This window comes from Cygnus olor, chromosome 14 (genome assembly GCF_009769625.2).
Source record: "Cygnus olor isolate bCygOlo1 chromosome 14, bCygOlo1.pri.v2, whole genome shotgun sequence".
Classification (NCBI taxonomy): domain Eukaryota; kingdom Metazoa; phylum Chordata; class Aves; order Anseriformes; family Anatidae; genus Cygnus; species Cygnus olor.
This window is the reverse complement of record NC_049182.1, coordinates 7,281,211-7,295,318: the sequence shown is the minus strand read 5'-3', so window position 1 is coordinate 7,295,318 and position 14,108 is coordinate 7,281,211. Positions and strand designations below refer to the sequence as shown.

Here is a 14,108-nt window from a genome sequence, read left to right as displayed (position 1 = left end):
CTGAGCACGGTGCCGTGCACCCGCTGTTGGTTGTGCCCCTGCTCGGCCCGGGGCCGTCCCGCTGGCAGCAGGGAGCGTTTCTGCACAGCACCAGCAGCCCTGCAGCACCAACTCCGCCGGCTTTGTTCAAAACGAAAGCGCTCCAGACCAGGGTGTAAGGGGGAAGGTGAGGAAAAGAGCCCCGAAGAATTGCAGGGGCTATCTGGGGACACCCCAGGACCCACCCTGGATAGCCTACCTAGCTCCATTCAAAGCCGGCTTTGATCTGCTGCATAAGCCGGGTCGACTTTGCCTAGATGATCAAAACCGGTCCCCTTCCTTGCCTCGAAACGCATGATTCATCCTGCTGGCCCTGCCTCGCTCCGCGCTGGAGACTTTGAAGTGTCAATAAGGCAGAGTCAGGCACTGCAGCACGGAGCCGTCTGCGCTCCCCCCTCCCCAGCTCCCTTTCATAACGCTCCCACGTGGCGATTTCGTTCCCACGTGGGGATTTCACCCCAGGGAGAGCCCGAGCTCTCAGCTGGGACCCCAAATCCTTTCCCTTTCCCCCAGGAGCAGCGCAGCCTGCTGCCGCTGCCCCCGCCCCCGCCGCCCAACAGCGGCGATCCCACGTGCGCCTCACTTATTCCACGTGCACCTCAACGAAAATCCCGGCTCCACGGCGCAAAGCTTGCCACGAGGCTTTTAAACTTCCCTACCAGCGTAGGAAGAAGGAGCACTTCCAAACCAGCCCCTAAAAGTCTTCCACTCGACACCCACAGATGTCACCAACTAAATATAGCTTCAAAAGGCGCCGAGCGCTACAGCGCAAGCCCGCAGCCGGCCCGGTTTTCCGCAGGTAGGGAGCACCTGCCTTGCTCTGACAGCACCAAGGGACCTGGCACTGCTGGAAAAAATAAAATAACAACTGAACTCAGTCCGCAGCCTGGCTGAGCACAGGGCTGGGGGGCAGCAGGGCTCCCCGGCCCGCTGCAAACCTCCCGCTGGATGCCTGCCCCCACCCCGCTGCAGCCCCACAGTGATGGGGACGGCGCCCTGCCCTCCTCTCCGGGTGTTTCAGCTCCGGGGCCTCGCAGGCAGAGATGTTTTTGAGCATCTTTGGGGGCAAGATGCCCTTTTGTGGCCCCAGAGGCCCCCCCACACCCTGCCAGAACAGAGGAAGGCAGGGCAGAGGGGTGGGTGCCCCGGACTCCATCATCTTTACGGGGGAGAGAGGAGCCGATTTAAGGCAACTAGCAGAACTTGTTTTATCAGCCAGATAGGAACAGGGAGCCCTTATCTAGCTGAGAGGTGCCGAGAGGACTAATTAGCATGTGCAGAGCGCTGGGGAAGACAAAACACGCCGAGCACAGCACTGCAGCGGTGCGGGCACCGCGGCCTGACGGAGGGATTGATCCAGGGAGCGCAGCCAGGCCAGCGATGTGGTGGGGGCAGGATGGAGTCGAGACCCATCGAGATCTCTGACGGGATCAGGATGGGATCAGCACTGCTCACACGAAGGCAGGAGAGCGAGGGGGTGTGACCGTGCTGGCAGGCAGGCAGACGAGGCTAAGCCGTGCACTCGGGCTTGGAAAAAAGAAGCAAGAAGCAAACCTTCCCCCAAGGACAGCCGTGCGTCCCGTGGCACACAGCTGGGAGGACCCCTGCCAAACTGCGCTGCAAAACTCCTGCTGCCCTCTGTCACTGCACCAGCTCGGTAAACGGGGAGCAACGGGGAGTCACTCACCCATATAGAGGCGTCCAGGGCAAAAAGTTGAAATGAAAAAATTAAGAAAAAAAAAAGACACTTCCCTTTTGGTGCTTGGGACCACGTAAAGGACTGCCAGGACACCCCCTGCAGCTCTCTGGGGCCACACCGACCCCATCCAAGGCAGCAGCAGTGCCAGGGAGCAGGGCAGAGCAGGGGCAGCGAGGGTGCAGGGCAGCCACCCCCCAGGCAGCCCTGGGGGCACCCAGCCCCGCAGAGGTCATCTCAGGTGGATGCTCAGCGCCCCAGCTCCTTGCTGAGCAGAGCAGGGGGACCGCCTGCAATCAATGGCTCTGCTCAAAACCTGACCGAGCACCCGGGAGAACCCTGGAAGGACACAAGCCATCCTCCCTTCACTTCCCAGGGCGTGCAGAGCCCGCAGGTTTTGACTGATGTAAATGCTAGCAGGAGACTGACGCAGGAGGTTTGTGCCCTGGCATATCCCAAGGCTCCTGGTGGGTTTATCCGGTTGCAGTAAATACCATTCAGTTGCAGTAGCGCTGCCTGAGAACCTACACAAAGACCAGGCTGCCCCTGCGCTAGGGGATGGACAGGACGGCTGCAGAGGGAACAAGGCCATGTTTTAGCTGTGCAAGCCTGACAAGGGGACAGAGGCCAGAGAAGAAAGCAGTGGCTTGCCTGAGGTCGAAGAGCAGACGCGAGGGCAGTCAGAAACAGAAAGCAGGTCTCAAGTTTTGATCCCGACCACTACCCGCGGCCTCCTCCCTGCTCATCCTCAGCCCGGCACTTTGGCCTCAGGAGCAAGGCTGCCAGAACTGATCCCCCCAGGCTGTGCCTGCTGCTGCCTGCGGCACCAAGGGGGGATCGGATCGTCCTCGCAGGGGGCTGCCAAGCCAGGACAACTTTGCCAATCGAGGGGGCAACGCATGGGTGAGAGCACTGGGATCCTGGGCCCAGCGCTGCCGTCAGACCCCTACCATGGCCCAGGCGCAGCCAAAGCACTCCCTGCCTTGTAACACTGCCCGAAGCACCTGCTGAACACCAAGATGGGTGAGGCTGTGAAAACTCTCGCGTTTTCCTTCCAGACGGTAGCTGGCTGCACTAAAGCAGCCGTCTTCGTAAGCCTCAAGGCAAGAAGGGAGCATCCAGGTGAGCAAACCCCCGATACCTGGGAGCAGAACAGACATTGCACAAGGACCTGAAGCCTGCACAGTAACAGCTCTGCACCTGAGCGTGCTCCCCTGCGAGGGATCTGCTGCAGGACCACTGCACACGGCCTACGAGACACATTTACCGCCTCACCTGGGGAAATCAAACCCTCCAGCAGCCAGCCTGGTTCCCTGCCATCCCGTACACCCACTGCAGCCTGCGAAGAATTTTTAGAAAAGGCAGATGGGAGAGGTGGAATAGATCGGCAGGGCTGGGCAGGGAGCGGGCATTACGCAGCAGAAATATCTGCGTCTCCAGCAAGTGAACTGTCCTGCCTGCTCCTGGCACCCCGCTCAGGCGCGGCGTGGACAAGCGCTCTCGCTCCAGCCGCGACAGCCTCTCAAAGGGCAGCCGATGCCCGCAGGAATGCAGAGTCCTGGGGCTCTGCACGTGCTCCAGCCCCGACACAGCACATCCTTCCCTCCCCAGGATCCAAGTCACCAGGACCCGAGTCCCCCCGAAGGGAGCAGGCCTGCCCCAGAGCCTTGCTAGTCCGCGGGCTGGCATCTAGGAAAACCTGCTGATGCGGGCGGATTTTCAGCCAAGAGCTTGGACTTTGCGCTGCAGAGGCCGAGGCAGGGGCACGGCTCCGTGCTGCCGATCCTGTCGGGGTGGAAGCGACGAGCCCGGAAGCCCCGGATTCCCCGGAGCAGCCTCCCTCCTTCCCACGCCGTGCAGGATGCTACTTTACTGCTCGATCACACCATTTTTGTGCAGACTTTGTGCAGGCGCAGGAAGTCAGCCTGGGGGTAAGCCGCTTGCTCTGGAGGCGGCCAACACCTTCGGAGTCTTCTGGAGCGGGGCACGAGTCCCTCCAGGGACACAGCACGCAGGGCAGCCCTGGGGGACAGGGCAGCACTGACCCGCAGAGCGACTCCCACAAGAAGCAGGGATCCAGCAGGGAGCGAGCCAGGGCCGAGCCCGACCGAGCCCAGGCGTCAGGGGCCACAGCCGGTGATCTTTGCGCCCACCGGCGCCACGCCTCCTCCAGAGAGGGTTGTAGGATCAGTCCTGCAGGGCAGACGCGCCCTGTAAGCTGATGGCAGCCTCCCCCGTGTTACAAGTGCTGTAACACTTGTCCCAAAGCTCTGCACACATCAGAAAATCATGGGGTTTAATAGCACCGGCTGGCTTCGCATGCTGACGTTTTGTTGAGGACATCACCGGGTACGCGAAACCAGCACGGTTCAGGGCAAACCGGGACACAAACTGCGCCTCCTCCAGGCTCACAACGCCGCGCTGCTCTGCCTCCCACCCAACCACAGCTGCAGCCGGAGGGGTGCGCGCATGAGCGTGGAAAATCAAGGGAGCACCAGAACGGAGCTCGCCGGGAGTTTTAAACGAGATGCACGAGATGCTGCCGCAAGGAAATCTTCCAGCACGACCAGCTGGCAGCTCCTGCTCCGGGACTGCAGGGAACCAGCTGCAGGCAGCGCCACTGCCCGGGGCACGCGGTCACACAGCTCCCAGCTGGCAGCACGCCTCCGTGGACAGGGCCAGCTGCTAGGAGGGATACTTTCAACACCTTCGCAAATTTTCTTGCGCTTGCAAGAAAAACTGCTGTACGACGGGCGAGGTGAGGACCAAGCAAAAGCCCTCAACGCGCAGAGCGGAGCAGGATCCCGTGAAGCACGTGGGAAGCACATCCAGCAGGAGCGAGACAAGCTGCAGGCACCGCGGCTCAAAGCCTTCCAAGCAATTTTCTGCAGCTCCTCGGCGGACAGCTCCACCTCACAAGCCCTGCTGTAACAGGGAAGGAAGCGAGGAGCTGCCTACACTTCTCTGCAATGTAAGCTCTGCGACGGCTGCAAAGATCGCTCGCTAAAAATAACTTCAAAAAGGGCATCTGACAGCGCTGCGGAGAGCACGGGAACGCTCCTACCTGGCTGTCCTAAAGCAAGCTCCCGGAGCACAGGGGCTGGCCGCAGGACAATGCGGAGGGGCAGGCTGAGGGCAGGGTGATGGGCGGCAGCGGGACGGAGCCAGAGCCCTGGGCTGGGAGCGCGGCACCGGAGCTTTGTTCCCAGCTCCACAACGCCTCGCCCCCCTCGGCTGACGTTCCTCAGACGGCTCCCGAGCAGGGGAAGGTGAATCTGCAGAGCCTGTCCCTCTGCTGACTGCAGCCCAAAGGCAGCGCAGATGGGCACAGCGCTTCCCAGCAAGCGGGGGCGCCCGTTATCACGCAGCCCCGGCCACAGGGAGGCTACGAACAGAATTTCCTTCTCAACGCCTGTAACTGAGTTACAAACTCCTGCACGCACAAATCCGCAGCGTCTGGCTCCAGTTTGCTCCCAGGACTGGTGTGGATTTACCAGCGCTGCACAAACCTCTCCCGCAGCCCTCCAGTTCAGGGCAAGAAGCCTTCAGCTTGCAGCCAAGCTGCGGTCAGGAAGGAGCGGGTAAAGAAATGCCACCGGGCACTTCCAGCATTAACAGCACCAGCGAGGACACTGTGGATTTTTCCTGGCACAGCTGACTACTACTAAAGGTAGCAAATGAACCATCTTAAGGGCAAGTGACATCTTTCGGCCGCCTTTTCAAGTGACATCCTTCCCCAAGAGGATTTCTAGGAAACTTTCACCACAGACGCCAAACGCGCGCGCCCTGCACCGATCCCTGGGTCGCACAGGAGGAGACAACAGGAAATTCCCCAGTTTTCTAAGGAAAGCTGACTTCTCCCATGGTCTTTGCTGGGAGAGCTGGTGGCTCCCAGACTGCAGCGGGGACGCAGCCAGGGATGCCCAGCTCCCTGCTGTCACGACCAGGGCGCAAACGGAGCCACCTCGCTGTCCCCGGGAGAGGGGAGTAGCGCCCACGGTGCCGCACAGCTCCAGCCCCAGCGCCCGACCCGGCTTCCCCGGCACAAGCCCGTCCCTGGCCGGCTGAGCACTGAGCCAGCAATTCCCCCGTCATCCCGCAGGAGAGCGACGCCAGCCGCTCCGATGCCTCCGAGGACATCTGCAAACGCTCCCCGGCGGCTTAAACAGTTAATGGAGAGGGCTGGAGAAGCCGGCAGCGAGCCGCAGCGGCAGGTGCCACGTCGGTCCTGCAACCTGCGGACGTCCGTCAGGGGCAGGCTGGGGCTGCAGACCCTGAGAAAAGAGGCGAGTTGGTTCAGCTGCTGCTCGGGGCGCCGAGGCACAGCAAGGGCGCCTCCGCGGCGGGGCGGGGAGGACGTCGGGGCGCGCTCAGCACCAAGCGAGGCTGCAGCGGCCCGGGGAGAATGAGGGCAGGCAGAGGAGCCAAGTCATGGAGGAGGCTGAGGGTCAGGCTCTCCTCCAGGGCGGCCCGGAGCCCAGCTGATAGTTCGTGACCTGAAAAAAAAAATCAGCGGCTGGGGAGAGGGAGGGGCGACGCGAGCAGGAAGTACAGGACAGTACAGGACGGCAAGGACAGACACGCAGGACACGGCAGGAGTCGCGACTCCTCGTAAAACGCCCAAGAAAAACCGACCCGCTCACCTTTGGGGGCTGCTGATTTGCAAATTAAAGGGGGGTGTCCTACCAGCACTGGCCTCCACCCTCCAAGGACAGACCCCGAGGGGTTTCCTCCGCTCCTGCTTACCTCTGCAGCACCGCTCTGCCTGTTCTGCCAGCCTCTAATGAAAAGCTAGTTAACAGTTAATTATTACCCATTCAGACACAAGATCCCCTACTCTGACTGACTGCCGGCCAGGAGGGATAAGACAATCACGTGACGCAAAAATCCCAGCCTTATGAAAGCACAGGCAACTATATTTAGTTTGAAAAACGATGACCCAGCGAGACCGCCCCTCCCGAGCCCGGCCTCGCCGAGGAGCCGACCTCCACGCGGCGCGCTGCAAGCCCAGCATCGAGCCGGGTCGCAGCGCCGAGACCGGGGCGCTCAGCACACGAGTGATGCGGGGTGCACGTGGTCACACGCGCACACACACACGTGCTGTGGGTCCCAGCGGTGCCATCCCAAAGCACGGCACGGGCCGGGGAGACCTTCCCTCCCGCCCGGTCCTTGGTGCCGCCGGTCACCTTGTCAGCGGCCGAGAGCCGATAAGCACCAAGCGCAACAAACAGGGCCCAGCCCAAGGTCCTGGAGCTTATCTCGAAAGCAGGAGGTATGCCGGGAACCTGACCAGGGTGACCGGCGCAGGGGGAGCACTCGGCATAGAGGCACCAGCTGCCGGGCTGGCAGCGAGGAGAAGCGGGGCTCCGCTGCGGGATCCAGCCCTGGATGGCAGGAGGGCGGTGATGCTCGGAGCTGGCACTGGGAGCTCTGCCTCGCCTCGATGAACACGCTCCTCCTTCTGTGGAAGCCAAGGAGGCAGACAGGGCTGCGCCCGGAACAAGAAGGGGGCAGAAGCAGCCGTGCGGGGGTCACGCGTGTGCTGTCACCACGCAGAGACGGCCCCAGAAGAAAGGTGGGCGGCTACAAAAGGCCGGTCCTGCGAGAGCATCGTCCGCTCCCCCTCCCACCGCAGTGGAGGAGCTTCAAAGAAAAAAGCCTGAGGACCAGACGTCATTAATCTCTTGTCATCCGCAGAGGGGTGTTCTCCACCCGCAGCCCGCTGCAGCCGATGAGACAGCACAAGCGGCGGGGCCCGCAGCGCGAGCAACACGAGGTCACCGTGTCGCAGCCCAGCGAGCCCTTTAATGGCCATCAGCCTCGCTGCAGCTGCGACCGGGGACTTGGAAGCTGACAAAAAGCCTTCCTCAGAAGCATCTGGTACGTCTCACTGTAAATATTTAACAGCGATCATCAGACAGGGAGCGAGAGCCGAGCGCTGCCGCGAGCCCCCTTCCAGCAGGGACCGCCCGGTTCCCACCGCAGGCATCGGCGGGGGGAGGCGAGGGGGTCGCGCAAGGAAAAGGTGCAAACTTGACACAAAACACACCTCTGGAGGAGCTGTCACCTCCAAGAGGAGATCCAGAGGCTGCGTTTCTAGAAAGGAGACTGAGGTAATCCAAATAACATCGCTGTTAAGTCTTCCTTGCTGCGATTCCTCTGCCCAACTCTGCTTCTGCAGAGCCCTCCCTGCGGGACCAGCCGCCTCCCTTGGGCGCCGGGCACTTGCAAAGCGACCACCAGACCTTGTGCTTGAAGCCTGCATCAAACCAGCTGCAGATCTGCTTCTCTGATTCCGTCTAACAGCAGCAGCTCAGCTTGCGAGACCAAGATGACCGTGCCACCACCAGCCAGAAATGCAGTCCCACTTCTGGGGGCAGGGGAAAGCAACTGTCCTGCGGTGGTTGGACCAGGAACTGCAAACACTGAGATTTAGGGAGGCCAGACCTAGGTCTCCCTCCAAGCAGTGTTGCTCCAGAAATCTGCCGAGCCCGTTTCAGGTTATGCTCTCCAGGCACAGAATAAAACTTCCTCACTTAAGCCCCCCACCTTAAGCCAAAGGCAGCGCAATCCAAGCCTCTTCTCAGTAACCCTGATGCAACAAACACGGCCAATTTCCTTCCAGGGCGCACAGCCACGTGGGTCCTGCTACACAAAACACGCTCGCCCATCCAGGCGATTCCAGCGCCACAGGCGGCTGCCTCCCCTTTCTCAATACACAAAAAAAGTAAAGAGCAAAAAGCCCTTAATCAGAGCGAGCCTTCCCAAAGGAAGCTGAGAGCAGCCGGCTACAGAAGGGAGCGCAACACAGCGCTTTCTCTGCTAATTTACAGATCCGTCTCCCCTCCTTTTCTTTATAAAGGACTAAAAACTGCTTCCTTGCAGCGGGAGCATCACCCACATCTCTTTATGAAGGAACTTCAACAGCGTTCGATTCAAAGTGGCGTTTATAACTCAAGGAAGGTGTATGGGGCTCTGCTGACAGTTCTCCAATGATCAGCCCAGGATGAAGACAACCAAAAAAATCATCAGGGGTAGTGAAAATGAGACAAAGGGCGTCGCTTGCTGCTGTGTGAAACCGAACCCCGCAGTCAGGTCTGGTCTCCGCATTTCAACAAGGGCACGGCAGTGTTACGGGTGTCCAGAGGAAAGGAATTCAGCTGAGCAGAGGCAGCCCTTCGGAGGTGTGACCAAAAAGGCTGGGGTTCTCCGCTGCCGAGGGAGACGGGCTGAGCGCAGCGATGTCGGGAAGGCATCCCCTGACAAACCGGGAGCATCGCATGAAGCTGGTAGATGTGCTTGGAGCAAGCAGAAGTTCTTCGTTAAACAGCAGGCAGCAAACTTCAGCACCTCCTGCGGTGACATGTCCAGAGAGGTGGGCAGCATGGGCAGCCTCGTGGGGGGTTAGACGTTCACAGCTGACACGTCCACAGAGCGGAGACATCTTCACAGCCCTCCTCCGACAGCAGAAGTGGGAGGAAGCCTTTCCTCCTGCTTTGCCAACACACAAACGAGCCCAGCACACGTTTCTCAAGGGTGCTGAGACCTCTCAGAGGTTCACCTGCACTCCGGATCACGAGGTCTCAAGTGGCTTCTTCTGAAAAGCAACCGGCAGCTGCTGCAGCCTGGCTGCTCAGCGTGGGAGAGGACTGGGAACGGCTGTGCCAGACACGAGGCAGGCCCCTGGTAGTTTCTGAGGGAGCAGCTTTATTTCCAAATGCTGTTAGGTAACCAGGATGCAAACGCTGCTACCTTTCCACCTCCATTGTGCTTGCCCATGACACCACGCTGAGGGCACAGCGCCTCCAGCATCCTCACACCAACAAGCAGGTACACGCTCTGGGGCACGCTCCTGCTGCCGTGCCTACAAAATGGCTGGTGCTTTGGCTCAGGCTCCTCGCCCGTGCAGGTCCCAACCCTTTTACCACAACCCAGCATCTCCGGTCACTGTGCTAAACGCTTCCTTGGGCAAAAGGACACCAGACTCTGATCCGGGAGCACCCCGCTGGCAGCACCACCCTGCCCTCGGCGCGTCCACACGGCTGTGTTTGGAGCCATCGGGGCTTCCAGGTGACTCGGCACACGGGGAGAAGCGGCACAGCACCAGTTTTAAGGCTTTTCTCGAGAAGGCATGAGAAAGAACTGTGCGGTGTCAGAGCTATCAGTAAGAGAAATCCTGCTTAAGCTTTCATTTATCTACTTAAAAATACAGAAGAGTGTCCCCCCCAGCTCTGCGGGCAATGGTTTCTGCGACCCTACTGACGCGTAACACGCGCTTGCTGCAACGCACGCTATCGCCTGCCGCAGACGCACGCTTGTGCCCCACCCCGGAGCCAGCTGTGAAGCCCACCACCAGCTGGAGCACAGAGCATGGAGTGGTGCCAGCCAAAGGCCATCCGAGTCTGCAGCGCAGGCGGACAGAACACAACGCCCGATGCAGGCAGGGTGGAGAAAAGCATCTTACGAGGGGTGGGAAGAAGAAAAAACCTCTGTGTCACAGAAATTCTTCTGTGCAGTCATTGCTCCATCCTGGCTTCAGACCTGCCGTACTCAATGCACGGACAAACACCTTTCCTCCTTCAACATCGCACTTAACATTTTGCTTTCAAGCATGTTCTGAAAGTGATTAAAATTGTGAAAAGCAACCCAAGCATTTGTAAGCCTTTCTAAAACCCAGAGGCACCTTCAGCAGCTCCAGTGGATCTAGTTGTGTATGATGGCCCTGTTAGCCAGCTAGAGCTCTGGAAACAAGTACACACGCACAACTTCCAACCCCCTGTTCAGTTCATGAAGTCAAGTTGTCTCTGACGACACACCAGATCTCTCAAAGACAGTGTTATTTTTTTACTGAAACCAGCTTTAAGACAACGGAGCTGATTTTTGTACTTCCAAATCCTAATCGTGCAGTGCTTCACCATCAGGAGCCATTTATCCTCCCATTATTGCTGTGAACTTGGAAAACGTGATCCCATTGCAAAGCCTGAAATGCGGGCAGGAGGTGGACACAGTGATGTGACCATGGTTGCACAAGGCCACTTCACGAACTGACCCTGATCCCCAGTGCCTTTGCTATGGGACATCCAAAAGGCACTACAGCTCCTGGGAGCACAGAGTCTGCCCGAGTGCTATCGCTGGGTAAAACAAAAACCCCTCTGCCAGTCCTGGCACCCCAACGGCATCAGCCTGGAGGAAGAGCCCGTGACCATCACTACATGAAAGCATGAAGATATCACTTGCCATACAGAAATAACAAAATTTTAGGTTTTTTTCCCCCCTTTTCTTTTTTTAAAATAACGTCTGTTGCATATTCCTCTACCAGTCATCTAAATTTGATTAATGCTGACTCTGCAGAAAGAGAAGCGCAGGAAAGACAGGGCAGAGGGAGGGCTGAAGAACTCCATTTTTAATTAATACATACCAGACTGGCCGTCAGCTGGAAATATATCTGCAAAAGAAAAAAAAGAAAAAAAAGAAAATATCAGTATTGGTTGCAGCTGGAGCGCAAATCATATTTAAACGGTCCCTCCTCTCTTGATTTGTTTACTTTAGCTAAACAGAGGAAGTATTTTCTTAGTGTCCCAAGTTAAATATCAATCTAGCTTGGAACCCACCTCAATTCATCCACTTGTCGCGAGAAAGATTTTGAAGAACTTAGTGTTTACTTGAACGTATTGCTCTCATTAATAACCTTCTGTGTTGGCTTCTAACAGACAGCGGTGAGGAATAAAAAGCTCGTGAGATGTCCAAAGTCCCACGCCACAAGCTAGCTGGTGACACCCCCCACCCAGCGTTACCAAACGGAGACCTGCACAGAGCACACCTTAACACAGTGACCAGCCAAGGGGGAGCAGGGGGCAGCCAAATCCAGAGCAGGCACCCACCTCAGCACCCCCAGGGTGCTGGTGGAACATCACACATGGCCCTGGGCAATTGCCTTCCCATTTCAGATGGCTCTCAGCAAGTACAGCCCTTGGAGCAGAGCTGCTGGGGTCTGGAGGGGTTCAGGTCCCGAAGCAACAGCCTACTCACCCCTCCCACCCCCGGGCAATTCCCAGTTAGAAGCACACACACACAAAAAAAAGTCTCCTAATCGACCCTATTTGTCACTGGAAGGACGACGTGTGCTGAACAGCTGGAGAGGATCAGAGGTAAGATTCATTCTTTGGAGATGCAGCCAGGACAGGCACCATGTGTGGAGAAACCCTGTAGATGAAGGCTTCCTAAGAAGCTATGAAAACAGCGTATTTTAGGGAGCTATACGTTATATTTTCTTCAAGGAACTTGGAAGAATAGGGGGAAGGGAGGCTGCCAGCGAGCCAAGGTCCTCCTAGGACAGGGGGCAGGCCCCTGGCTCCAGCTTATCAGCTGCCCAAAACACACATTCAGCTGGAAAGTCACAAGAGTTGCAGCAAGGACTACCCCTTGGCAGGGCGCTGCTTTCTGGCCAGGGCTCAGCCAATGCAGAAGCTGCAGAAACACGCCCCTACCAGCGAGCTGCTGCTTCTCTGCCCCTGACAGCGCAGTTCAAGGCGTCCTCAGGCAGGGATGCTTCCATCCCACTTGGGAGCAGCAGAAGCAAGTGGCAAAAAAAAATATAAAATAAAATCAAAACTCCCTCTGTCATCATGCAGAGGGCTCATGGCCACGCTGGGTAAAGGCCAAAGGGTCCAGAAGAGCCTCCAAGCACCAGCCTGGAGCCTGTGCAGACTGCACATTCTGCTGCAGCCCTCCAACAGCACTTCACCCAGGCACATCTAAACACTTCGCACTTCTGTGAGGACTGCTGATGAGCTCAGGCTCCTACAACAATGAGGAGGAACACTCTGTGCTCGAGCCATCGGGTCCTAAATAAGAGGCCATCTCTGTATTTCCCTGCTTGGGCAACTCCCAGCCAAATTCTCTGAGGAGAAATGAGATGGAAGTGGTGGTTAACGCACATCCCACCCCCTTGGATCAGCTGGTGGTACTGGGTACCACCAAAGAAAAACCTAACAACTGAGAAAATAATACTGAAAAACACCGGTTGAGAAGAGGAACTCCTCCGTGCCAGCCAACGACTGCAGGCCTCGGCACACGATCCCCTCGGTGCGGCCGTGCCAGACGCAACTCTCCAGCCTGCGTTCCCGGCAGCCCGGCCCACCGACTCTTCCCCAGACACACCTTCAGCCCGGCCGGCCACTGCAGAGCCCACGAGAGGCCCAGGACACCCCTTCCAGAAGCCACAACTGCTGCCAGGTCCCCTCGGGGACGCTCCCTACCAGCTGTGCCACCGCCCCAAGGCAAAGCGGGCGCCGCCTCCAGGCCGCTGCTCAGCTCACAGCCAAACCCTGGGCTCAAGGCGCACCAAGGCTCACCCGGCCATCACAACTTGAGAAGTGGTGGAAACACCTCGGTGCCGTATGCCACTAAAAATCGAGGGGCCATGCACGCTGACCAGGGGCGGATAACGCTGGTGTTCACCCCCAGAGGCGCCAGCGTGACCCCCGTTGAGGAACGGCACTCGCCTGCCCTCCGGCCCTCAGCCCCCTGGTCGGGGAAGGCTGAGCTGAGCCCACCCAACTCATCACACCAGTAGCTGGGGCAGGTCTAAATCCAAGCACAGACCCAGACCGCTGGGCTCGCAGGCAGCTCCTCGCCCTGCAGGGAAGGAGCACGGAGCAATCTGTCCCTGGGCCTTGCTTTTCTGAAAGACAGAGGTGCTCGGAGGATGCGCACAAGGCAGGGCTCGGCAGGGACTGCCAGGCACGACATCCCTTTGGGACGCCTTCTTCCCCGCAAGCACAAGTGACTAGATTAGAAATTAGCCTGCCAATTAGAGGCAGCACCTGGTGTGCCCAAGAGAAGCCTAAATCGGGCAGCGCTTTCTTTCCCAGGAAAGCCGTAGGGGGAAGGCGGCAGAAACACGCGTGGCTGACAGGCCACAGACAGATCACTGGGGCTGCCTCCAAGGAGCCCGTTTAAGATGCTTTGGGACCGCGGCTGCCTGCCCCACTCAGTCCCTGAAGGTTACAAATCAAACACAGAGGACCCGAACACAGTGACCACACAGCTTTTGCTCAGGCAAAGCCTCAGCGTTGAAAGCCCGCCAGCCCCAGGGCTTTCTCCCACAGCACACACACCGTTTCCCCACCCGCTCCCCTCCAAGGCTCCCAAGGCAGGCACCCTACCGCAGGCCAGGGGACGATGCTCCGGAGCAGCTCCGCACCACTCGATCGAGGTTTCCCCACGCAGGAGAGGCAGCTTTGCCCCGACTGCCCCAGAGCTCCCCGCTACGCCCAGCCTCGCCGTGCCAGCTCAATGCAAAACCATCCCCAGGCAACCAAACGGGAAGGGCCGAGACAGCGCCGCTATCGCGATGCGAGAAAACTCGGGC

General features: G+C 58.7%; 1 protein-coding gene across 4 annotated transcripts in view; it reads right to left on the bottom strand.

Moving 5' to 3' along the window:
* Positions 1 to 14,108, bottom strand: part of LARP1 (La ribonucleoprotein 1, translational regulator) — a 45,257-nt gene that overhangs the window by 18,180 nt on the left and 12,969 nt on the right. For 3 of the 4 annotated variants that reach the window (XM_040573660.1, XM_040573662.1, XM_040573663.1), the window contains exon 2: positions 11,154 to 11,180. In XM_040573660.1, coding sequence (XP_040429594.1) covers positions 11,154 to 11,180 — 27 coding nt within the window. Of the gene's footprint in view, positions 1 to 11,153; positions 11,181 to 13,902; positions 14,023 to 14,108 lie in introns of those variants that run through there. The other variant, XM_040573664.1, reaches the window with a different exon arrangement.